We start from the raw sequence: 26,345 nt of genomic DNA, 5'->3' as shown, positions 1-26,345 counted from the left end.
TATAATTAGGAAAATTACTTAATTTACAGATCAAATTAAATATTAAGACAAATATTTAAGAAAAATAATAATAATGCTCACAAGCGCATCATGAATAAGCGCATCAGCTCAACTACTCATCATGTGTATGTATATATTAATAGACCTAATTAAAAATCAAGAAACTAAGATTGATTTTGAAGGAGAAGGAAATTAACTTGGAATTAATTGAACCTGCAGCATGCATGCACGATCACGATCACGATCACGATCGGTTTAGTAGTACTGATTAATTCCGACCACCATGCATGCATGCATATATATATGCAATACCTTGTCATGATCCCATATACGTACGTACGTATAATACCTTCATGACCTTCTTATATATGTTCTTCTTTCCGTCGCGCGTATACAGCTTGGAGTTGGCCCTACATGTCAATAATATCTTCTTAAAATCTTCTTCCTCACAAGGAAGTCTAAGCCCTCCCTCTTGCTCATACCCATATTCATCAGCCGCTTTCTCCATTAAAATCCTAAAATCCGGCATCGACAAGTAGCTCGTTGGAATCACACACCTCCTAAGCTCTGTCGTCCCAACATACACTGCCAAGAACCCCTTAGGAATTACTTGCACTCCGGTAGTGGTACTAGTACTCCTGCCATCGGACAGCTGATGATCTCCGGCAAGCAATGACTCCTTCTTGGCACATGAGTTTTCTCTAATAATTAGCTTCTTCGCTTGACGTACTTTCTGGTTAGGTACTGGAGACCACGACCATGGCATTAGCCAATGAATGTTCTTCGGAGGCCAGTTGGAACCTCCACATAACCGGTACTGCTTCATCTCGCCGGCCGGCCCGGACTTGAATATTTGGAGAGCGCGATCAGCGAGCCAATATATAAAAGATCAGAAAGAGTACTGTGTGTAGTTGTACGTACGTACGTACGTACATTAACGTCTTCTCCTTGTATTATTGATCTTCTTATAATTTTCTAAAATCACTTCTATAGCAGTACCATGATTGGAACGGGCACTGGAAAATTACAAAAAATGGGGGAGCAAAGAAAAGAGAATTCATCCAATCACAGAGAAAAAAGCTTAGCTTTATCCGTATAAGTAAGAGGTGGAAAAAGGGGAAAAGAACAATAATTATAAGAGAGAAGAAATTAATTGTATATATCCTTTTGCTTTAGGGACAGAATAAAGTACTGGTTCTTTAATCTGTACGTTTGCTGGGGGGACGTAGATCATCAGAAACGCATTGATTTTGCAGATCAGGACCTTAACCATTAAGAACTTAATTCCTTTTATAATTCAGCGAGTTATACGTACTGCCACTACAAAAAAAAAAAAAAAAAATATTTAATTGTGGTCAATTGTTTTTTATAAAAATATTTATTTTTTGTTAAAATGAATTTATTTTTATTATAAATAGTCATTCTTATATTAAATAATCTATCACAAATATTCATTTTTTATCCTCTAATTTTGGCTGCTATTGGAGTCAATATATTACTGTATATAGGAGCTAGAGGGTTTATCGGGTGATATTATACATATATAATGTCTCTTTGAATATTTCTTTATCCTCCAAAAATGGTTATTTTCTTCGAGTTTAGTCGTTTTTCATGCATATGATGGAAAGAAACCCCGACAGTTATAAGTTATAGCCATAATTAACAAATTTAACGTTATTGCGCGCGTTAGCTAGGCAGTACTTAGATTGAGCGTTGACTCATGATCTGTCGAAGAAAAAATTAATAAATACAGATCATAAGAATATCAAAATTACATATATATAGATATATATATTATATTATATCTTCCTTATATTTAAAAGCGGTTATAAACGGATGAACAAGAATGAACAATTAAGAATTTTTAATTGTATGTATGTATGTATGTATATAATTTTAAAATCCTTAACAATTAAGTAAAATAAAAAAAAATAAAAAAATTCAATCGATGAACCACCTTCTATTAAAAAAGTAATGGCCGGCCAAAAATAAAAAGGACAATCGATCGACGCGCTCTCGATGTACGGAAAAATAGAGTACCTCTCAGTAATAACACGATGTCAACTTTTTAACCATGATGAATATATTCGATGATCTTTTTTTTTTTTTTTTTTTCTAAGGAATGATTTTGTATAGGATAGTACCGCTAGTGTACAGTCCAGTTTTGAGTATTGGCGTGTCTATTACTATAAATTTTATTTTTATATTTTTAAAAATATTTAAATATTTTTAAAAAAGAAAAAAATATATTAATACATTAATAATAATTTTTTTAATCAAAAAGTAAAATTAAAAAAATAAATAAATGTAGAAGAGGTCAAAATGAAAAGACAAAATGAGACGGTATAGTAGTATTATTATTTTGTATATCACGCACACAAAAGTAAATTTATAAATTAACATGACTTGATATAATACATTAAATTATAAAACTCATTTATTATAAAGTATTATATCTAACATAAGTATCACATGAAATTATGTCAATTTATAAATTTATTTTTATAAAATTTTTTTGTGTCTATATCATTTCTTTTATTTGATAGGTCAAAAGATAAGAAATCATTTATCTAAATAAAATAATCAAATTTTAAAAAAATATAAAATTACGACAAATAAAGTAGTACTACTAGAAAGAGTAAATTTAAAGAAGTGTTTCCAAATAAAGAACACGATGGGAAGGGGAGGGGACCGACGACGCCCTAGCCCACAAATTTTTAGTCCGGACAATTATTTATAAATAATATTTTTTACAGTATTTTACATAATTATATTTTAAATGAAGTATATTTTTATAAAATATATTATAAAAATAATATTGTTTTATAAAAATACTCTCATTTTATAATATTATTATACAATATATTGTGTAATGTGTTATACGTATATCATTCTTCTTTTTAGTATAACAGGGAATAAATATTTGAAAACATTGATACTTTTGTTATTTAAATAAAAATAATTTTTATATGCAGTCGTGGAATGTGTAAGTATCGTACAGTCGTTTTGAAAAAGAGTAGAGTCTACTGTTAAAAAATTATTATTTTTTCACGTGAATTCCGTATTTATTTACTTTTTTCAAAGTGATTACATGGTAGTTACATACTCACGACTGTAACTATCATTTCTTTTTAAATAATAAGTTCCTTTTCGTGTTTATAAGGCGAGTAAGTATAGGTATTTTTAATATATAGCTTAATTAGTACCGCAAAGTGCAATGGAAGCAAGAAAAGTGATCATAATGATATAACTAGGGACGTTAAAGATACTGATTTGATTAATTGTGAAATACAAGGACATGAAAAAGTTTAATTTAAAAAACTAGAATATTAAAAAATCACGAGAATTAATTTAATATTTAATGTATATATAATAACATGGAAAAGTTAAAAGTTTTAGCCAGATTATTATACGTCGGCACATGTATCATGTTGCTCTGTTTTGCATGCAAGAGGGTGACCTGAGGACGGGTGAATCAAGCTAATATTATTATATTAGACCTTTCAGCGATGGACAAATATACGAGCAAGATCAATTGGCTAGCTAGGCGATACGGGACGATTTTGCATATCGATGTTTTGCTTAATTAATTCATAATAAATGATATTTGTAATGTAATTACAGATGTGTAAGCGTCATGTATTTATTTTTAAACAAATTAAATAAATATATAATACACATAAATAAAATCAATTTTTTTAATAATAAATTTTACTATTTTTTTTAAAAAATACACACCATTTATATATAAATTATTGATTATATTTAACATTACTCTTACAAGCCGTATTGTGTACATGTCTATAAGGGGACAAATGGGAGAAATTAGAGTGCATAGTTGCAGGGATTAATCGATTGATCATCCTGCAAAATATTGTTTGATCGATGCTCGATCAATCGCTTTAATTCCTTGACATCTCTCTACGATTCGATGACCACCTTCCATATATTCTGAGGTTGCATCTTAATTCTTTAACGTGGGTTCAGGAAAATAGATTTTTGTGATTATTTAATTACGATAAAAAAATTATTTATAATTAAAATAGATTTATTTTAATTATACATAATTATTTTATTAGAATTAAATGGTCATAAATAAATAAATTTTTTTATAATGGTTACATGTTATGTAAATGGGAGTTTCCATTTTTCCTTATTAAGGGTTCTTGCATGTGTAATTTCAAATTATGATAATTGGAAAATTTTCCAATTACTATGCCGCTTAGTTTTGTTCTTTCATTTTGATTGCTAATTTATTTTATTTTTTTTATTTAATGATTAAGTAAATGATTTTTAATGAATTGATGTATTTTTTTTTAATATTTAAAAATATGAAAAAAATAATATAGAAAATTTGTATTTGTGGGCACCCTTAACGGTCAAAGCCGTGCGGCTCAAGCACCACTCTTCATGAATATCATCATGGCCAATCGAGGTTGCGTGTTTTATTCCTTGGTATTATATAATTAGCCTTATGTGTTTAAATTTTCTTAATGCGCATGCATTGTTAATTCCGACTTCCGAGCTATTTCTTCTTCATCATGGGAAAATGAAATACTAACAAATAATAATAAATAAATAAATGATCGGGAAGTTAGAACGTCTGGGGATCCTTCCCGGCATTTGCTTTCCCTTGACTATACACTGATATTGAGTCGGTACACGGACCCACCATGCATTAGTCAAGGAAGTTGAAAAGGTTTCCCAGGTTTGAACCCAACAACTGCGTACGTACGTGCGAAGTCTTTCCAGCTTTTCCGTGTTCGGTATAGTAAATGGGATTGTCTGATCACATAGAAGTATAAGGAAAGGGAGGAGTATTGTGCGTTGCATTACGGTCGCACGAACAGAATAGAATGAATTCCTTTATTGTTAAGAAATTTACAATGGTCCAAATTCGATACCCATTTCTCTTTGTAATGTGAACGAAGTAAAGGCAGGTACGTAGTTGCAGCAGTCCCGCGTATTCAGCCATTGATGGAGACTCGAGTCACTCTCAGTACTCGGCTCCATTTTCTATCTATAATTTGACTGGAAGTCAATGCCTTCGTCCCTCCCATATTTTTCCCAGATCGAGTACGAGTCTTTGTTTCACTTTATACGCACAAGCGCGCGCCGCGCATTATACATATATAATACACGCTTTTTTTGAATAATGTATACGTCTGATCTCTCTCTCTATATACAGAGATATGCTTTTGATGGCCTCTGTCAAGGATGCAAAAGCAAGAAAAGCATAACGAGATTGCCACTTTTCCTTTCATCATAGACATCCTGTACTAGGAAACTTTTTCCTAGCTGCTTCCTTCAGCTCGAAGGAACTTTCTTTCCCTCTATTTCAAAGGAGAATTAGATTTTGGCGTTTGGATGACTATACAGCGTTTGAGAGGAGACCAAGGAGCTGACATCAAGGCGGAGATGAGCACTAAGGTGAAGAAGCAAGAATTTCCGGGCAGAAGCTTAATCGACTTGGTACTCTCCTGGTCTATCAATGATGTCCTCAATGAAAATCTTTATGAAGGCCAGGTTTGTGCACCATTAAAATCTCACCCTCCTCCTCGATCCTGATTATAAGCAGAGTTGCACCACATGATCATGCAGATTGTGATATTTATGAATCATATATACTTCTGGGCAAAACATGATCATGCCGATTAATTACATTTTGATCGATCGATGCATCTATATATGAAAATGGAGTTATTTTAATTAGTTTCTATGGAACTTTGTACTTTTTAAGGTGATTGAAGATGACAAAATTTAAGGTGAAAAATAGTATTGCACGGTGGGAATTTTAGTAAAGTACAAGAGTTAATTCCGTGTTATTTTTTTTTTATAATATCCAGTGTCTAAACAATAAAATAATATAAAATTGTGGTTTATAGAAAATTAAATAAGAGGAGATGTTTGCTTTACGAACTCAGGCTAGACTCTTGGGATGTTGATAAGTTTTGGTATCCGTTACGTTTGCCTATTTGGTTTTTGATCTTCTTCTTGGTCAACTATCTGATGATCTGGACAGAAAAGTAGAATGTGCTATGGATTAAGAGGATCATGGTGTCACATTAATATCCGTGACATTTATTTCAGATATTATGATTTAATTTATCTGCATGGCTGACACAAATTTGTTGGTAATTTGGATGTGGGTACATGATAATCTCTTTATTATATGATCCCATTTCCAGAGATGTTCTTAGATTTCTTAATTTCCATGAAAGTGGCAGTCAGCTTAAGACTAAATTGATTCCCTTATAACAGGTGAAAACGATCCCACTGACATTCTCATCGGTCCCAGAATACTTGAAGTCATTAAGCATTCCACTTATTAAGGAAACGCAAGCTGACTTGTTGGCAAGCATTTCAACAGTGTCTCGAGCACCTATTTGTAAAATAGTTTCTGTCCAAAAATCAAAAAATTATAAACCGCCCCATGACTTCTTTTACAGCATTATGCTACCAGCAGTGTGGCAATTCAAGAATAATAAAGAGATGTATGAGCCTCAGAATGGAGACCTCATTGCAATAACAGATGTAAAACCAGAATCTGTTGAGGATTTAGACAGACCCAACAGATCCTATGTTGTCGCTTATGTTCAATGGGTGAGAGAAGGAGGCCTACTTGCACTATCAGTATTGTCCTCACAGCCCATCTTGGTTGAAGAAGAAAAGAGCAAGAACAAACAGACTCTTTATGCCGTTTTCCTGACAAACATGACCACGAATATCCGCATTTGGAGAGCATTGAACACTCAACTGGAAGGTGGGAACTTGAACTTCTTTCAAGAAGTGCTGAACCCTAAATCTACTGTAAGAGTTTTGATCATTGCTTGCTTGCTTGGTATTTCTTATTGATACTCTTGGAATGAAATTCTGAGCTCCTTATATTTTACTTTGCGTAGGATGATGCTGAAAATCCAACTATCAGCTTCTCTGATGAGAAATGTAGAACTGCCTTTGTGGATATGAGGGACAGAATCGTGTCTTCTGATTTAAATTTGTCCCAGAAAGCTGCAGTTATTAGCTGTTTGGTTTCTAGGGAATGCAATAAGAAGAAGAATACTATCAATCTAATATGGGGACCTCCGGGGACTGGGAAAACCAAGACGGTTGCTTTCTTACTGTTCTCTCTCCTTAAAATGAAATGCAGAGTGCTTATATGTGCCCCGACCAATACTGCAGTTTTGGAAGTGACTCGGCGGCTTGTGAAGAATGTTACACAGTCCTTTGAATATGTTGCTTATGGGCTTGGGGATGTAGTTTTATACGGAAATGAGCAGCGGATGAATATTACTGATCATCATGACCTTCTCGATGTATTCCTTGATAACCGAATTGAGATACTAAATAAATGCTTAGTTCCATCGGGTTGGAAAGATGGTTTACAATCAATGATTTGTTTGCTCAAGGACGCCAAAAAGGAATACCGTCGCTACTTGAAAGAAGGAAAAGTGAAAGAAGAGGAGGAGAAAAAAGAGAAAGGAATGTCTGCAAATGAGGGGGCTAGTGGGAATCAAGGAAGTAATATCAAGGGTCAGTCCTCTAAGGGTAAGAAGAGCATGAAATTTCAGAAGCAAGTTGTTGAGGCCTCAAATGAAAACCAAAGCAAGAAAACGCCGAAAGGGATGGTGCCTTCTAAGAATGAAAAGAAACTAAAGCATGAGGAGAAGGAAAGCGGGGGTTGTTCTTCACAAGTTGTGAATGACAATCCTTTGACGTTTGGGGAGTTTCTAAGGGGGAGTTTCAATCGCATTGTAGAGCGTCTGAGGTTTTGTATTGTAAATTTGTGTACGCACTTGCCAACTTCTTTTATTTCACTAGAGGTGGTAAAGAACATGGCAAAAGCTCTTGATGTTCTCAATTCTCTCGAAGCTTTGCTGCGTACTGCTAGTGTTGATGACAAAGGAGTAGAACAAGTCTTCAGCCAAAAATTAGGAGGCGGTCTCGGTCACTTGGAAAAGTTGAGACTTGAGATCAGCGAGTGCCTTCGCATACTTGGAACACTTCCTAAAGAATTCTCTCTCCCGGAGAAGATTTCTAGTAAGAATGCACTAAAAGATTTCTGCCTTGCAAATGCACGTCTGATTTTCTGCACTGTATCAAGCTCTATTAAATTGTACAGAGAAAAAATGAATCCTCTGGAACTATTAGTTATAGATGAAGCTGCTCAGCTCAAGGAATGTGAATCGACCATTCCTTTACAACTTCCCGGTCTCCGACAGGTAGTGCTTATTGGGGATGAGCGACAACTGCCTGCGATGGTTCAAAGCAAGGTTTAGAGTTTTATTGTCATGCTTGTCTTTTATCTCTGTGTCTTTATAATCAATAGATATTTACCCTTTTAATATCATTAAAATTTTCTATTACTAGGTTGCTGAGAACGCTGAATTTGGTAGAAGTTTGTTCCAAAGGCTGGTATTGCTAGGACACAGGAGAAACCTTCTCAATGTGCAGCACAGGATGCATCCATCCATAAGCCAATTTCCGAATCGGGAGTTCTATGACAGTAAGATTTTGGATGGAGACAATGTCAAAGGAAAAAGCCACGAGAGGCGTTTCCTTCAGGGGAAGATGTACGGTTCGTACTCTTTCATCAATGTAGCACATGGAAAAGAGGAATTTGATAACAGCCAAAGCCAGAAAAATATGGTTGAGGCTGCTGTGGTGTATGAGATAGTTTCACGCCTTGTCAAAGGTATGTCTCATTTCCATTCCAATTAGTAAAAGTCTCTGTTTTGAATAAGGTATTGTTCTAGGACGGTTGGTCATGTTTTACTCATGAGTTTCATGAAACTCTCTCCTGTTTTTTTTTTTCCTTTGCTAAATATGCAGTTAACAAGAAGAACAAGGTTAATGTTGGTATCATCTCACCGTACAAGGCACAAGTGGATACAATCTCAAAGATGGTCAACAAATTAAGTAGAGGCTCTAGCAGTAACTTTTCCATTAGTGTTCGCTCTGTAGATGGGTTCCAGGGTGGTGAGGAGGATGTTATAATTATTTCCACTGTCAGAAGTAATGTGAATGGAGCAGTAGGTTTTCTTTCCAATTGTCAGAGAGCAAATGTGGCACTAACACGTGCACGGTAACACATTTTACACTCAACTATTAAGCCCCTCAAACGTGTGTTGAATCTATGGTTAATTTTTACAAGTAATAGAGGCATGGTTTCATATGCAGGCATTGCCTTTGGATAGTGGGAAATGGGGCGACTTTAAATAACAGCGGCACTGTTTGGACGGAACTAGTCATTGATGCAAAGAAAAGAGGGTGTTTCTATAATGCCGATGAAGACCAGAGCTTGGCTGTGGCTATTAGAGCTGCCTTGGTTAAGCAGGGCCAAATGGGGAGTTTACTCAAAAATGACTCTTTTCTGTTCAGAAAAACTATATGGAAGGTATGATACTCTTTTTATTGTAACATATCCATCCTTTTAAATAATGTATCAACTCATGGTATTCACAATTCTAGGCCTCTTTAATAAAATAAAATAAAATAAACTAGATGAGAGCAAATCTTATTATTTAATATTAAGCTGAAAAATGTTAGGAGATGGGACATGTTTCAGAAGTAGTTGGCCTCCCATTGATCTAGTATATTCCCCTGTTTCTCTATTGACTTCTATCTCTATAGTTTTGTTCATAATGTAATGAAAGTGCTTCAAGAAATAAGTTGATGTAAATGATTTTTCTTTGTTCCTCAGTTTTGTTCTCTCTCTAGGAAAGATTCCACCAATTGGGAAGAACAAATGGATAATTTATTTTAGCATTAACTGTTGAAACTATGGTCTTAACTTAATTTGACGTATTCAAGTGTATTGAAGTTCGTATGTTTTACTTTCTAATGGCACTTTTATGATCGTAATCAAAAGAGAGACAATCTTCAAGATTGGAGTCTTTTGGAATTTGAATTTTACCTTCTAAGTTCAAGGTGGTGGTGGGATTTTTTTGAACATTAATCGGTTGACCTCACTTAATTTTTTTAATATAGGTCTCCTTCAGCAATGATTTTGTGGAATCTATGTCTAGATTTAAAAACGCTGAGGTGCTTTCTTTATTGGAGAAACTTGCAAATGGTTGGCGTCAGCCTCATTGGAAGAAAAAACTCTTTGTTCATCATGGAACTTCTTCTTCACTATTAGAGCAGTACAAGGTCAATAATGGGTCACTGATTCTTGTTTGGACTGTAGACATTGTCAAGCAAAACGCATATTACATTCAGATTTTGAAGATCTGGGACATCTTGCCATTATCCAAAATGTCACAATTAGCAAATCATCTTGATGTCTTCTTTGGGAATTACACAGTGGATATGATTAATTGCTGCAAACAAAAATGTTTTGACAGGTATGCATTTATGTAGATTTATTCTGTCAGTTTATGCCGTTTTACTTATTTCTGATGACATGTGAGAGACCTCACTTTTGTAGCTAGAATTGGGAAGTTTTCAATTGTAACTTATTCCTGTTATATTTTCTGGTTTGATGCAACATGAAATAATATGGTTAATGACTTAAAGCATGTAATGAAGTTGACCTTAACCTAGAGAATCTATCAATTCTAATTTCAAATGGCAGTTCAAGTATAGATTATAATGGTATAATATTTGTCTAAGCATGGGCAGTGCTGCAGAACATTTGCCTTGGGCCTGCATGGTATGGGAGGGAAAGAAAGCAAAATATTTTTGGGCGCTTCTTTCTTAAAAAAGAGGGGCCAACTAATAAGATTTCCTTAACGTAGACCTAAATTGTCATTTCATTTGCTGCAGGGATTTAGTTGTTCCAATGAAATGGCCAATTGGCTCAAGTAGTTGTCCTGAAGCTAATCCTGTGCAGTCATTGTTAGAACCGTTAGCTTCACTCAGTCTGTGGGGTGATCCAGAAACATCCTATCCAACTTATTGGTAACAAGTTCAAATTTTCAGTAATTACATATATAGTCAATTTGTCTTACTTCTGCAGAGAATATCTTTGAGCTGCAAGTTCAAAAGAAGAGAGCATTGACGTTTTTCTTCATTGTAGATATTCATTAGACTGTCAAGTTGGAGTACCACCTGAAATTGCAGTGAGGACTAATAATAAACATTGTCTACATGTTCTGTTTTGCTTTAGGTGACTGACTGGCACTGCCTGCCAAAACCCTGATACTGCATGTAAGGAGGGCAAGCATGATCCTGCTGGTGAGCGAAGAACTTCCTGCAGAGGACTTAAATCTATGCATACAAGGTTTTTTCCCCCCTCCTTTGTCATTGTGTGGACCTTGGACTGTGGTCAAAGTGAGGAGAAATCTTATTTCTTCTCAACATAGGCTATAGCTTTCTCATTATACATATAGTTGCTTTTGTGATGGAATCAACACACTCATAGAATCACGATCCCTGCTGAACTCATTTCTCACCATGTTCCCCTGTTTTGCATTTTGTTTTGGGGGGCGGGGGGGAGGATAATGGAAATTTGCTTCTTTTGTGGATTAGAAACAGAATGTAATGTTTATATCATGGAAATTTGTGTTTAATTACTTCCTTTAGCTGGAATGTGATAGATTTGTGTCTACTTAATACACATACTTTCCAAGAGACTGCCCTCCTTGTTGTCATCCACTGCCATTCCAAGATTTTCAGAGAGGGTAAATGATTGTGGAATCCTTTTCTATCATATAGGAATGGCTGTTGTAGAACTCCTACTTCGAAGTAATTACTCTACAAATTCTCTCTATATGAAGAAGAAATCATGTAACAAAAGGACAACATATGGGATAGGGGATTCTGAGAGTTGTATTGGTGATCACTTGGCAAGCATTGCTAAATAAATGTCTGTGCTAAAAAATATTTTTAAGCATTGACCCATCCTGAAGTTACAAATGGAGAGTTCAGGCATCCATTCCATACTACAAAATTATATCTGGAGACTTCTGTATCTGTATTTATCTTGGTATTCTGGAAACAGAACATACCAGCTGGGGGGAAAAGTCCAGTTTAAGGCCATATGCAGGAAGTAGGGATGTCTCCCCAAGGCAAGAGTCCCTTTATTTCAACCTGCCTTATTTACTTAATTCAACCGATTAATTTGGTTGCAATATTTACAAAATAAATTCACCAAAGCATTAGTTCCCATCAGTTAAAAACAGAAAATTCTGGTCAAACATGTTTCTTTAACTTAATTGGAATTTCTGGCATTGATTATCCCAAGAGTCAATTAATTACTAATCAAAATAGTCAACACAAGGGAAAATACTTTAAAATGGAGGAATCTATCTTTCATTTCTTTCGAATTTCGCTGTGACTACTAGTGAAATTTACATTTGATAGACTTCATGATTTTGTTTAATTTCATTCACAATCTAACATGGAAAATCCTGGTAGCGGGCAAAATCAGGTCTGGCCTTATTCTCATCAGCCAATTCTAACGATCAATACAATATAGAGGTTGGAGAAAATCGAACTCCGTTGAGGGCCTTAGCGTAAAGTTTATGCTCCTGAGGTAAATAATTCCCATCTGAACGAAGATCAGTTACTGTCTAGCAAAGCGATCTACCAGTGCCTTGGCGTTCTCCGGTGCAAAGAACCGTGCCTGCACATAATTCCGTTAATGCACAGATACTTTGTAATATTTTCTGTCTGAATGTATGTATGTATGTGTGTAAGTATGTATAATCTAGGCACCAAGGTTCTATACAAGTATGTGTGTGTGTGTATTTGTATGTGGATACTTAAAGCCGTAGGTATGTATGTGTATATTTGTATGCAGTCAAAGGCGTATCCATGTGTGCACAAGTAAATAAAATGTATGTAGTGGCACATCTATAATATACAATCCTCTAAGTTCACAAATTCGAATATGTTCATGTATTATAATATGCATACATATGTCAAAACAATTGATACACTCACTTGTATAAACATTCTCTCTGCATCTCCAACTTTACCATTTTCTTTCAAAATGATTCCCTGCAGAAGCATTAGAGAAAAAAAAATTGTAAATGTAAGTTCCGTTCATTTAAAATTATCCAAAGACAAAGCATAAGTATCAACCAATCGGAATGCAGACAGATAGAATCACTAACTAATAAAGAACAAAGAAGCATGACCAAAGAACGAATGTTTTTCTTGGTAAAGTAAGAAAGAAGGAACACAAGCAGCACAAAAGTGACATAACTGCATAATGTTTGTAAATAATACGAATATTTATACCTTTTGATAAGTAATAAGAATATTTATACTGGTAATCAAATAATCTGACCATCAAGCTTCTTGCATTACTATGATTACATTTAGTTCCTTCCAGTCGTCATTATATGCACGATTTAAAGATATGAAAATCTGCCTGAGAAGTTATTGATATCCAAAATACATGCAAATTGTATGGCACTTGCTTTACAATGAGCACTGGAATCTCAAGTGGACCAGTACGACCATAAACCTAAAGGTTTTGGGACAAAGTACTCCAACTTGCGCCTTGATTCACAGTATCAGATACCAGTTATTTTCTAAGCTTTATACTTGTAAGCTTCATAGATGCGGGAACCACATTTCTGAATACTTCAATAGCATCTCATTCTTCTCTTATAATGTATTACACCAATCTGGAGAAGTCTGAACAAGAGCAATTCCGGGATTTATTCTCTGAAAGCACCCCAACTCTTTCCATGATCACCAGAGTTATAGAAGAATCCAGAACAGTTTAGGGTCTAAATGGATGGGTTTGTGTGTGTGAGAGATAATAGGGATATGCGTGTATATATGTATATATTTGTGTGGGTGCGTCTACACTCAAAGTATTCATTGTTTAGCAATAATAATAGGTAAAATGTATAATGAATATTGTGTATAGTCATCATTTGGCTTCAGTTTAGTAACCATTTTTCTTTTCTTAGCAAGGAATAGGAATTTTGTGGCTTAATGAAGATGCCTTTCAGTGTTGACAATAAAAAAATGTGAATCCGGTAACAAGTTATATTTTTTGTTCTTTTTATAATTAATTGTCTAGCAGTGTGTAAACAAAATAGATCCATTTAGTTCGCTAAAGCTTTGTTCCTAAGAATATCCATTTCATACATGGCGCTGTTATATATAATAAAATATTCTAATTTGGCTGTTACATTCATGAGAGAGAGAGAAGAACCTTAGCTAAGTAACCACGGAAGTCATCAGGGTGACTTGAGATGAGGCGATCGTAGACAGATACAGCATCACTTATATGACCCCAATCTGAATACGCTTTGCCAAGAAGTAAATCAACCTGAAATAACATCTCTCCACAAACACACTAAACATCAGATTTAAAAGCAACCAAACCCAAAACTGACATCTGATAGCGGGGACAAATGATAAATTAAAAAAAGGAACCGATATTATGAAAATAGTATCTTTAGCAATTTTCTGAAAATATATGGAAAAGATTCAGCATAACTAGACACCATAAATTATCTGTTTAAAATTATTACAAGTATTATTTCTGTCCTCTGTGACTGAACACTCCAGTTTGGTAGCATGTCAAGTTCTTTCGATTGTTTCTGGTATACTTAAGAATTTTATTTTATTTTGAGGCTATTGTCTTTACTTTGTGTCATCGCAAAAATAAGAAACTCTTCCCCAACATTTTTGTTCCTGTGTTTCATTTTCAGTTATACCAACTTCCTTAGGCTGCAGCTCTTTGTACATTTTAGCCAAAATCAACAAACTAGATCTGCAACCCTTATCACAAACCCAAAGGAGTTGAAGCTCTAAAATGTATGATAATTTGATCTCACTCTTTCCAAGTTCTTCAAAATGTTTAGAATATAAATTAAATTATTAAATTCATCATTACCTATCAGCTTAAACTTTTGAGACGATTAGTTATTTAATATGGTATCAGAGGAGAGGTTCTGAGTTTGAACCTTATTCCACACTTCACCCTTGTTTTATTTAAATATCCATGTGTTGAGCCCGCTTATTAAGGGAGAGTCTGACTCAAGCGTGAGAGGAAATGTTAGAATATAAATTTAATGATGAACTAATATAAATTTATTGATGAACTCACCTATTACCATCAGTTTAAGCTTGTGGGATGATGTCAGGAACGATAAGAAGAAAAAAGTAAAGCAAAACCGAAATTAATTACACACAACAAACAAGATTTACGTGGTTCGGCAACATGCCTACGTCCACGGAGCTACAAAGGATTTTATTCTCTTGAAAGTCAAATACACAGTGCGGCAATACAATGAGTGGCCATAGGGAATAGTACAATGTATATGAAGTGAAACCCTAATTAGGATAATTAGGGCATAAACCCTAATTAGGGGTTAGGTTGGGTCAGACCGGCCCAAGCTTGCACTCCATGGCCCAAGCCTCATTAAAAAAATAATAAATAAATTAAAAAAAAACATTGCAACGAATTCTTGTCGGGTGGGGTCGTCAAATTGGGCCGCCGCAAAACAAAACTAGGCTCCACACAAAAAGCCCAACAAATTATTGGTGATTTAACAAAAACAAAGGCATAATAATAAATTTCTTGTTAACTACAAAGACTATCCACACAAAACTTGAGTCATTTTCATCAGTTAATAAATATATTGTTTGTTTCAAGAAAATATCCATGGGCTTAAACTTCAATATTGTACATTCTTTAAACCCAATGTCTGAACTTGCTGGCCAATTGTTATGCAATATGTTATTTTTTTATAGGTATTATTAAGCAATATATTCTAACAGCCTAAAACCATATTATAGCAACTTTAAGTTTCTACTAAGTGACGCTTAAAATCCTCCTCGTTTTCCTTTAGAAAAAATAGGAGCTTAGACATGTAATCTGTTAGTGAGAAACAAAAAACTCACTTGAACAGGGTCCACCTGCAGCAAATTTGTTTCTTCAGCCTTACCATTAGAAATTTGTGAATTTAGACGTTCTCGAGACGCCAGAAGGAATTGAACTGCCTGCATTAGAAAGATGAGTAAATGGAAATTTGAAATTGATTGCACACCTGCTAATCCAACAGGCTGTTTCATGTCAATGACGTCATCATTCATAAGATGACAACCATATGCTTGGATAATAATTGTTTTACCTAAAAAAGTCTAGAACATATATTACTGTCTTAAAAGCATCAGATGAGCAGCAAACACTTCCAACCGTCACCAATGCTTTTGTAATTTCAATAGTGAATCAATTGTAATTTCAACCCGTGTGATGATATACCTCATCTGGTTTCTTAGCAGCAAGTAATGCATTTGTAAGGCCACGCAGAACTTCAAAATTGATATCTTTAGACACCTGTTACAGAATAAGAAGATATTTATGGACAGAGCTTGCAAAATATGTTAACAATTTCAATGCTGAAATTCATCGCCTAAAATAAAAACTTTATGTGGTAAACCCTCCACAATCCTCTGCCCGCCCTTCTAATCAACAAATTAAACATAGCCCCCTAGATTGATCCCAGGAAACACTAATCTTTAAATTAAAGTAAGTCCAAATTATAGGGTCTCCGAACCAATTGTTAGTTGAGACTAACCTTTTTAGATCTGTGCAAATGCACATAAATGAAATGCATTGGTAAGTGCACACAGACAAACACGAGTTTTAATTTCTAGGCACTTAGAGCTAATAAAACAGTCTCACGAAATATAGAACCTATCAGTAAAATACCCTAGTGGGGGATAGGGCTAAGTGGAGCGAAAACGGTTTTCCATGAGATGGGAAATGAAAACAATTTATTGGTGTGCAGAAAAAATCTATTCATCATCCCAACTCCCATCATCCTCCTACCATCCCATGATGTGGCATTAGATGATAGGTTCACAAGTGAAATGTAATAAATAATTTCTAATCACCTAATGCCACATCATAGGATGATGAAAGGATGATGGAAGTTGGGATGATGAGTAGCATTACTCGTGCTGAAGTCAAGCATGGTAAGGCTGAACAGTTATCTGAAACAGCAATAAGTAGGAAACTATCCAGCACATCTGGAGAAAACTTACCATCTGTGAAGTCTTATACGCAGTAGCACTCCCTTCATAATCCTTGAGTTCATATTTAACTTCTCCAAGCAAGCGGAAAACATCAGGGTCACTTGGTTTCCCCTATGGAGCACAAGAGATCAGTCAAAAGAGTACTAAGGATTTTGTCCAGTTTGTGGCAGATAAATTCCATAAAAATATCCAACAAGAAAACATGAGCATACCTTTGTCAAGTCCTCAAGCAGAGAGGAAGCCTGACTATAATTTCCTAATTCTGCCAAGGTCACTGCAGCTCCCTAGAAATCCATTATATATATAGGCAATAGATGTGATAAGAAACCAATTTTGATGAAGCCAGGAAAAAATTAAATAAATTCACAGTATACAAATAATATATTGTCTAGGCCTTTGCCTTAGGGTCATATAGCATTAGAAAGATTTCTTTTAGTTGATTTAGTCTAAGGTTTTTTTTTTTTTTTTTTGTCATTTCTCACTTCATGTTTTAGCTCACAACTAGTTGGACTCAGATTTTGGATGATTGAGATTCTCACATTGTTCTTTTTCTCTCAAGTATAAACTTTTGTATTTTTCCAACAAATTTACTATTGCATTATCCTCCATCAAATAAAATTTTAGCTTCAGTGTTTGCATGTCCATCTTTGTGTCTCTTTAATTTTTCTTAAATAATTCTTGTTACCTAAGATATATTTGAATGGGATGGGGTTGGCCAGCATAAAACCAAACCGTGAGAAACTACAATTTTACCATTTCATCTCTCTGGGTCTAGATTCACTTGGAAAAGAAAATTGTGCTATTGTTTTGTTCCAGATGAAAAGCTTTCAAATTCCCAATTTAGGTTCAAGCTCTTAACCTTATGATAGAACATGGGATTTTGACTCAACCAGTTTCTTCTATTTCCAGGTTTTAACCAGCATGAACTGACACAATCAGCAGCTAATATCGGATATTAACCCTTCCTTTTCTTCTTGAAATGCGAAATGACATCTTTAATTTTAGATCCAAAGCATATCACATATATGAATGGAACCAAAAATATGTTTCACATAACCATATACTAACTTTGTAGTAAGAACAAGGTCAAAGCTCCACAAGTATATTTCTAATATCAGCATATAGTAACAAAGAAACAAAACTGATATACCACATAATAACCAATGACTCACTTCAAGAGCAACTTGATCTTTTGGGGATTTACTTAGCATTGCCTCATAATCTTTAAGCCTAGCCTGCCACACACATCAGGAAGTAAACATATTTTGTAATTCTTCCAAAATACATAGCAAAGACTATGATATGATACTAACCACCATTGTTCCAGGGCTTACTATGACAAGAACACTAGTAAAAAGGAAATATTATTCTCATTTCTTCTATTCCTCTTCACTAGCAGGTTAAACAGCTCCCCTTTCTTTCTTTTTTTGGTAACAAAAGACTCTAAACTTGCTTTGGTGACAGTAATGAATATACAAGTATCTGGGAAACCTATTAGAGGAAGCTGGTCACTGGGGCCACATTGAGTAGCTCACCATAAAAATAGGACAAAAACCTCCAACTAGGGAAATAAAAATTATTGGGCCCCAATATTTTAATACCTTTAAGAACCTGTGAGCAACAGTCTATCATCATAAAGGCCATCGTTAAGAAAAACTTATACTCTAGAGAAGAAAACTTATTAGACTTTTCCAAGAATATTACCTGAAGAGCAGCTTTCTCTTCTTCCGACAGATTATTAACCACCTTGCCTTCCTTGGTGGGACTAACACTGGAAAATTGAAGGCATCTCAAAATCATACCAAACCTCCAGAAATTGGAACCAACGAGGTTTAAATGTGATCACTAACTTTAAAGTTATTCTTTCAAATAGTCTTACTTGAGCTCCAGGGTCCCCTTAGAATAAAATGCTCAAATTTTTAGTGATAGATAGTCTAACACGTCTTAGAATAACATATGCGTTATTGTATGCCATAGTTGCATTATTGTATGCCATAGTTGCAATTTAATATGTTCATAAATGGAAATATGCCATCCATTTGTTTTAGGAGATGGAATGTTTTGTAGAATTTTATAGCCTCTTATATTCTATTCGACCGAACATTCAGCAGGAAGATGAGTTGTGGTGGCATCCTGCAGGGAAATGGGTATTCTCAGCTCGCTCTTTCTATAAGGTTCTCACACAAGAGCCAGAGATACAGTTTCCTTGGAGAAAGGTTTGGTGTCATAAGGCTCCTCCCAAAGTCTCTTTCTTTGTGTGGACAGCGTCTTTGGGTAAGATCCTCACTACGGATAATCTAAGAAAGAGGAGGATAATTATTGCAGATTGGTGTTGTATGTGTAAAAGCGGGGGTGAGTCGGTAAATCATTTACTTTTATACTGTGAGATAGCTAAGTCTATTTGGGACGAGGTGTTTAAAAGGATGGATATGGCGTGGGTGATGCCGGAAACAGTTTTGGATGTATTGGCTTGCTAGAATTCTATCCGTGGGGTGAGACAGATTAAAGCAGTGTGGAAGTTGATCCCTATCTGTATTATGTGGTGTCTATGGCAGGAACGAAATGAGAGGACTTTTGAAGACAAAGAGAGATCTGTGGAGGAGCTAAAATTGTTATTTTTTAGAACTCTTTGTACTTGGGCCATTGCTGTAGACTTAAATGGCATGGACCTTCATGAATTCCTAGTTTCCTACATGCCTAAATAAACAGGGCATTTTCTTCGTATCGTGTTACTTTGGTGATTTAATAAAGTCTTATTTTACTTATAAAAAAAAAGTAAAAGTTTTTCCCACTTGACCTTTATGCACCAGCAAAACCTTGATGAACTGTTAAAGAAACAGATTAATTAATCAAACACAACAGAGTAGTCTAGGCTAGACACCATAGTCAACGACAGAAACAAAGATTGACTGATATTTCTGATCTGTGCACAATGGGAGAAAAGAAAATATAACTTTTGATGTACTAAGCAATACCTTCCGGAGGGAAGAAAGTCTCCGAGCGCAAAAACCAAACCAAAGGCCAAGACGGCTACTCCTACTCCAATCTGTTCCATGTCAAAACTGAGTCAGAGATATCTGTACCATTAAAGACAGTAACAATGATATCATGTTTCAAGTTAGAAAAGTGCAAACAGCTAAAAAAGTTTTACCTTGGTACCCAGTCCAATTGTTTTCTTCTCTGACTCAACTGGTGCATCATAGTCTATTGCTCCAAATTCTTTTTCTTCGTCTGCTTTTTTCTGCTCAAGTGCTGACCTAAATATTGTATAGAAAGGAGTAGTTATGTAAATCATTCCAAAATCATGCATAAAGCAGAAGTTATCCAACTAACCATCTGCGAGAGTGTAAGGAAAAATTAAAATTATTTTAAAAAATAAAAAACTTAAAAAGTACAGTATTAGATTAAAGTTCTAAACCAAAAAATAAAATTATTTTTACCTTTGAAAGTTTATGTAACAAGTTACAACATTTTAGAATGAAAAATAACTCTAAGTCTACCTTGTCTCCACAAAAGGAAGTCGTTGGTAATGCAACTATGAATCTTACAGAGAAACTCAATCCTACCTCAAGATGAATGCTTGCAAGTCAGACAAGATACCGTACTCCCAAAGGTGGGTGGGTGAATAATGTATATTTAGAAAATCATATAATTGTCTAGGCTGTACTTATCAAAAAATAAAATATTATTGTCTATGCCATAGAGAAATATGCCACACCTGCTCAAAAACACAAAAAATTTAATAATACTTTAATGGGAATCTTTTTCCAGTAAGCATCCACTCTAACGTCTGTTCAAGCAAATGTGACAAGTAACACAATTGTACCTTCTAACAGCTTCCAGCCGCTCCTCAAACTGACGGTCCAATGAATTGTTGTTAGATTTCCCATCAAATTGAGAACTTAAACCAGGTGCCTCTACAAGGAAACCTTCCTATTAGGTTGAATGCAGCAAAAAGTGGTAGAAGACAAACACAATAAACCTGGGGGAGTTACATAAGATTGAATCGGCCAAGGTTCCCCTTTAAATCAGACACTAGATAAAGGGGGCAGGAGAGGTCTAATTGGCCACCAGAAAAGGGTTTTGGAATACCAAAACCCAACTCATCTTATCTTGTTGCCTAGTTTGGCGGCAAGGTGGTGGCAGGATTGCGAGATCTTGCAACCCAACCGACAAATCTGCTAGCAATGTTCGAGATCTCACACCCCATTGCCACCCAATTACCACCAATGAGCCAATCAACATCTGTCAGTATTGGCCCGAATTAAATTTAGGACGGCAAGAATCTATCAGTCAGTTCAATGAGCCACCTGACTTTTGATGGCTAATGATTCAATCATCAGAAACAACTGGCAGCCCACTCAAAGGGGGTTGGTGCTCACCCCCAGTGCAGACTACAAGCATCGCCAAACGTACAGGCTGGCCATGAACTTTCATGAGAAACAAGCAAAGATACAAGGTGCTAGTACCCAAAGATTAATAAGTCAAAAATAAAAGGTTGAAATCCAAGCACAATAGGGAACAAAAAGCAACAGTATAAGAAGACTATGATCTTGGTGGCAGAAATGAGTAAATATGGCCATGGTAGCATGCTTCTTGGAGCATATCCAAACCAACAAGTAGGCAAATAAATCTTGCAGGACATCGAGATCGAGAAGTACTATTTCCCAAAAACCAGGAAAGATAAAGAAGTAGTTTCAGAGGCGAGCACAAAAATAGAAGGGTTAGGTGAAGTAGAAATAGACAAAGATGACTGATCCTTATAAATGTTTCAAGCAGACTCAGGCTGATGCTCAGTAATCAGATAATTGTGATAACTGAAAGGGATGGACCGATGGATTTAAATCAAGTTGAATATGAAATTCTTTGGCACCCTAAACATTTTACAAGAATATATGACAACTCCAAATCCTAGTTTGGTGAAGACCAAGTGAGCAAAAGAATCCTAACACCAAAGCCCTCACTCCTTTCCTTCTCTAAACATACAAAATAAAATAAAATCACAGGCAATGTATGCAGAGTCGACCATTTGCATGCAAGATGTGCTGAATAATAAAAAACCAATTTTTGGACAGATACATATTCTACGTCGAAGGAGTAAAACACAATTCACTCACTAGGAGGTACAGGACCAGATTGTTTAGCTGTTGATTTCCTGCACGGGGAAACAAGAGTGATCACACAACAAGCATTACATTGTACAAGTGAAACAGACTCTATAGTTCAATCTTAGATCTTTGTATGACTGGACTATGATCCACAAAAACTCTCGCTTTTGAATCCTTATATAAAATTTACTTGCGCTTGTTCCCCTAACCTTCCTTAAACTAGGTGTTCCCCTTTGAATACCCCTAGTATACTAGGGTTGTGCCCCTGGCACTTTTTCAATGATATGCAGTATTGTTACTTATCAAAAAGAGAATAAGATGTCTCCATTTTGCCAATTCCATTGATGAGAAAACCATCAACTAGTTAGGCATTTTTAGATATAAATGAACAATTATATTTCAATAATTTTAGGAGTATTATTATTTCCTTTATTGAACTAGAATTTCCTCAGGAAATTAAGGTTTTGTTCTCTCTATATGCAGATCCCTTATGCCTATGAAATCAAGAAGTGGAAATTAAAAGGTCGACTTCTTGTAGGCTAATCTCCCCTGAAGTGATTGTTGGAGGTACATACCCCCTGAAGCAATCACTCTGTAAAGTATTTTCTTTTTTCTCAGCAATCAAACGGGTAAACCAAGAAAATTCTCAAATAAGGATCGTGTGTGTCGGGACAGTGGGTTCTCATTATGCCCATTTTATTGATGAGAACACGCCAATACAAATTGACTTCAGAAAATTTTAATATTTTTGTAGGACATCGTTTTGACTACAGAAAGATTTAAATATTTTGGTATGAAATCGTTCTCTTCTCCTTCACTTTCTTGGCAACCAAATATGATTCCAAAGAAAACAGCCGGATCCCATATGCCCCTCCTTTTTTTTCTTTTGGTAAATGTTATGCTCCAGTCACGCCTGAGAGAAACCATTTCGAATTAGCCTCGTTTGCATTCAAAACCCACCTCAACTCATCTCATCTCCTCTCATCATTACAACTTTCCCAAATTCCCATACAAACCATCTCAACTCATCTCTACAATTCACAAACCATCTCAACACCATCTCATCTCTGAATCCAAACAACTCCGCTAGCGTCAATGCTTTCCTTTCTTTCATTATTTGGCAACCAAACACAGAACCAAAGAAAATTCCAGGTACAGGTAAGAACCCAGACATCTAACACGCTTAAAAGACAATACAATTACATATAAATGAAAATACATACGTGGGTACCTTGTTGGTGTTCTTTTTGGTTCCAAAACCGCGTCTTGGGGTTGAATCGGAGCAGCGAATTGGAATAATAATAAGCAACCGACTAGCTGTTGTTGCGGCCATTGCAGTAATTGGCATAGTTCCTCTTCTGCTCTCTCTCTCTCTCTCTCCTCTCTCTGAAACTTTATATGAAGATAAGGTTTGTGCACTCGATTCTCCCTCTCCTCTCACTGTCTCGACACTCCAAAACTAAACTGACAAACAACACTGATTTTATCAGTTTTTTTTTTTTTTTTTTAATTTTAAATTTCATAATTTGAACGTATTTATAATTAACACGTGAATAAATAAGTTTTTTTTTAACAAAAATTAAAATAGAATTAGAAGCCGGATGGGTTTAAAACTTAATTTTACACTAGCCAACAGATGGTCGACATGTAAGCATTTTAAGAAAATTCAATTTGAACCAGCGTACACCGAATTAATGCTCTCCGCCCTTCGAATGCGTCTCCCTCCCATTACAATATTGTTTCGAAGGCTTTGGAAAAAAAAACCAGAAAGGTAAATTCGTCTTCAACTGAATGTCTCTCCCCATTACTGCACTTCAGAATGTCTCTCCCCACCACCTGCACTCATCTTCAGCAGACGGAATGTAAACTCTGAGAATTTCTATTTCTGTTTCCTGTTTATTCCTTCTCCTCTTTGTGAATTTCGGTTTCTATCTCAACTGGGTTTCTGGTATTCCTCCCCAGAGTGGTCATCTTCATCATCCTCTGTTTCACTAGCATCTTTGTTCTCGGGATAAGGTTTTTTCACTGCATGCAGCCCAGACAATTGAAACCTGAAAAACACAATTGGTTTGGACCACCTCTCCAGAAAAATAGAGTAGCAAGCAATAGCAAAAAGGTGGAAGAAATCTAGTCGCTAACCCTCCAGATGAGTCTGGCTCTTTGTGCAAAATTTCCATTCCATTTGGCGAAAGCCCCATCTGAAAAAAAAAATCCAAACTCATGCCAATTAATAAGATCAACTTAAAAGTCCATACAAAATGCAAAAAATTTGGCAGAAGAGTTAAAATGGTAGCATGAAAAAAATCAGTAGAGTGCTGAGCCTGGCGATTTTGAGATTGTGATAGAGAGATTCGGAGCTAAAGAGGGCAATCGGGTGTACGCGGCTCCAGTATTTTTTTTTTCTGGAGCTCAGTAAAAGTTGAAACACAAACCGAATGAGAGGAAGTGCTGCAAAGATGAGTTTTTTTTCCTTTTTTCCTTTCTGAAGAAATCATAAAGTGCAATAATGGGGAGGGCGAGACATTCAGAGGAGGGAGAGCAGGCACTCGGTGTACGCGGGTTCAAATTGAGTTTTTTTGGAGTGCCTACATGCCTTTCATCTATTGGCTGGGTATGAAATTGAGTTTTAACACATCCGTGTGCAAGCTTTTCCCTTCCATTAACTGGTCAGTTTGGAACTCATTAAGTACTATAAGAAATATGGGAAATAAGTTGGGTTTGGAATAATGACCCAACGAAGTAGAAGGGATCAAGATGAGAGTATTAAAGTATTGGTATTGGATTGGCTATTTTACTTTTTAAATTTTGATTAATATGTAACTTTTTCACTTTTAGCTAATTATTTAAAATTTAAAATTTATATTGAATTAGTCATCACACTCTCTATAATAATAAAATATTATTATTTTTTATTTTTATATTTTATAATTAATTTTTTTTATAATTAATTCTATTTTCATAACCTCCTATAATCACTTATATTTCTAACAATCATATTCATATTCATTTTCACAATCCAATAAACAAAATCGATATCAATATTATCAAAACAATTCCATCGATCTTCAATACTAGGGAGAGGAAGAGGAAGAAGAAAGAGAAATGAGACACGGGAGAGAGAGAATCAAAATTAATAAATAATGTATTTGGAGGTGAAATAGTGCTTTTTATATTTGAAGAAAAAGATGAATTTGCTGTAGCTGATATTTAGGATGAAAAGTGTTTGGCTAATTCAATGTGGGCCAACTATTGATAAAGTTATTTAAATTTAGAGATGAAATGTTATTTGAAGAAGCCAATGTGGATGCTCTTAGATATGTAATACTTGGTTGTGCACGTGGTGGGAAGGCAAGGAATTATAGTATTAATCCCGCTAAACCACATCCGACAACCAAGACTGAATGTAAGGCAAGAATTAATGCAGTCTTGGTTGGTGAGTTGTTGCGCATAAATGTTGTGGAAAATGCACACAACCAGGCTTAAGTCCAAGAAAGACAATATTCTTTTGATGTGATCGAGCTATTGATGATTCTGTCAAGAGGCAACTAGACATTAACGACAAGGTAGGCATATGTATGGCTAAAAGTTTCGGCGCATTGGTTGTCGAGACTGGTGGATTCGATAAACTATCATTTATTAAGAAAGATGTAGGAAATTATATTGACAAAGCCCGTCACCTTAGACTTGGCAAATGAGGTGCTGCAACATTGAGGGATTATTTCGTGAGAATGCAGCATAAGAATGAGGGCTTTTACTCATTGATGGATTTAGATGAGGACGGAAGATTAAAAAATATTTTTTGGACTGATGCGTGGAGCAGAGTAGCATATGGGTATTTTGTGGACATTATGACGTTTGATACAACGTACCTAACAAATCAATATGATATGTCATTTGCCCCTTTTGTCGGTGTTAATCATCATGGACAATCCATATTGTTGGGCGCATGTTTGATATTAAGTGAAAATACTGAAACGTTTGTCTGGTTATTTGAAACTTGGTTGAAATGCATGGATGAGAAAGCGGCAAAAGCTATCATCACTAATCAAGACAGGACCATAAATAATGCTATTGAAGTAGTTTTTCCAAACACCCGACACAGATATTGTTTGTGGCATATTATGCGAAAATTGTCTGAGAAGTTGGGCTCACATTCCCAATACAACTGTGGTTTGAAGACTGCCCTGCACAAATGTGTTTATGATTATCAGACCCCCGACAAGTTAGAGGCTTCCTGGGAGGTGTTTCTTAATACTTACAACTTGCACAACCATGTATGGCTTC

The 26,345-nt window shown here is 35.4% G+C and overlaps 3 protein-coding genes across 6 annotated transcripts; 1 reads left to right on the top strand and 2 right to left on the bottom strand.

The window, feature by feature from the left end:
* Positions 1-311: 311 nt before the first annotated feature.
* On the bottom strand, positions 312-1,086 carry LOC118349058 (auxin-responsive protein SAUR72-like). Its single transcript, XM_035692554.1, has one exon. It carries the CDS (start codon positions 824-826, stop codon positions 317-319), a length of 510 nt encoding a protein of 169 aa, XP_035548447.1. The 5' UTR covers positions 827-1,086; the 3' UTR covers positions 312-316.
* A 3,895-nt stretch (positions 1,087-4,981) lies between these two features.
* Positions 4,982-12,478, top strand: LOC109012855. 4 transcript variants are annotated; one of them, XR_004802035.1, is made up of 10 exons: positions 4,982-5,526; positions 6,262-6,810; positions 6,903-8,273; positions 8,371-8,695; positions 8,833-9,085; positions 9,181-9,397; positions 9,991-10,346; positions 10,768-10,902; positions 11,111-11,224; positions 12,374-12,478. XR_004802035.1 is itself a non-coding variant. In XM_035692553.1 (10 exons), the coding sequence occupies exons 2-10, from the start codon at positions 5,368-5,370 to the stop codon at positions 11,112-11,114; spliced, it is 3,369 nt and encodes a 1,122-aa protein (XP_035548446.1). In that variant the 5' UTR covers positions 4,982-5,076; positions 5,189-5,367; the 3' UTR covers positions 11,115-12,122. The 4 variants fall into 4 exon arrangements, 2 of the variants coding, with proteins under 2 accessions (XP_035548446.1, XP_035548445.1); XR_004802034.1 differs by having other exon boundaries at positions 12,361-12,465; XM_035692553.1 differs by lacking the exon at positions 12,374-12,478 and having other exon boundaries at positions 4,982-5,076; positions 5,189-5,526; positions 11,111-12,122.
* On the bottom strand, positions 12,230-24,538 carry LOC109012857. Its single transcript, XM_018994708.2, has 16 exons — positions 24,201-24,538; positions 23,747-24,112; positions 23,285-23,525; positions 22,071-22,108; positions 20,780-20,870; positions 20,105-20,210; positions 19,929-19,999; positions 18,658-18,724; positions 18,126-18,188; positions 17,166-17,237; positions 16,963-17,064; positions 16,178-16,252; positions 15,817-15,915; positions 14,120-14,236; positions 12,889-12,945; positions 12,230-12,568 (listed from the first exon to the last, which is right to left on the bottom strand). The coding sequence occupies exons 3-16, from the start codon at positions 23,407-23,409 to the stop codon at positions 12,509-12,511; spliced, it is 1,143 nt and encodes a 380-aa protein (XP_018850253.1). The 5' UTR covers positions 23,410-23,525; positions 23,747-24,112; positions 24,201-24,538; the 3' UTR covers positions 12,230-12,508.
* Positions 24,539-26,345: the final 1,807 nt, after the last annotated feature.

The sequence above is a fragment of the Juglans regia genome, chromosome 7 (assembly GCF_001411555.2).
Source record: "Juglans regia cultivar Chandler chromosome 7, Walnut 2.0, whole genome shotgun sequence".
In the NCBI taxonomy this organism is placed as follows: domain Eukaryota; kingdom Viridiplantae; phylum Streptophyta; class Magnoliopsida; order Fagales; family Juglandaceae; genus Juglans; species Juglans regia.
This window is presented reverse-complemented; position numbering and strand designations above follow the sequence as displayed.

Bases quoted from the DNA above. Each gene is read 5' to 3' on its own strand.
- LOC118349058 (XM_035692554.1), bottom strand. From the start codon at position 826: ATGAAGCAGTACCGGTTATGTGGAGGTTCCAACTGGCCTCCGAAGAAC.
- LOC109012855 (XM_035692553.1), top strand. From the start codon at position 5,368: ATGACTATACAGCGTTTGAGAGGAGACCAAGGAGCTGACATCAAGGCG. The intron at 5,527-6,261 runs GTTTGTGCACCA...CCCTTATAACAG, and splicing joins AAAATCTTTATGAAGGCCAG to GTGAAAACGATCCCACTGAC. The intron at 8,274-8,370 runs GTTTAGAGTTTT...TTCTATTACTAG, and splicing joins CTGCGATGGTTCAAAGCAAG to GTTGCTGAGAACGCTGAATT.
- LOC109012857 (XM_018994708.2), bottom strand. From the start codon at position 23,409: ATGCCAATTACTGCAATGGCCGCAACAACAGCTAGTCGGTTGCTTATT. The intron at 22,109-23,284 runs GTATGTATTTTC...TTCCCCGTGCAG, and splicing joins AACACCAACAAGGTACCCAC to GAAATCAACAGCTAAACAAT. The intron at 17,065-17,165 runs GTATGCTCATGT...TGTGCTCCATAG, and splicing joins TGCTTGAGGACTTGACAAAG to GGGAAACCAAGTGACCCTGA.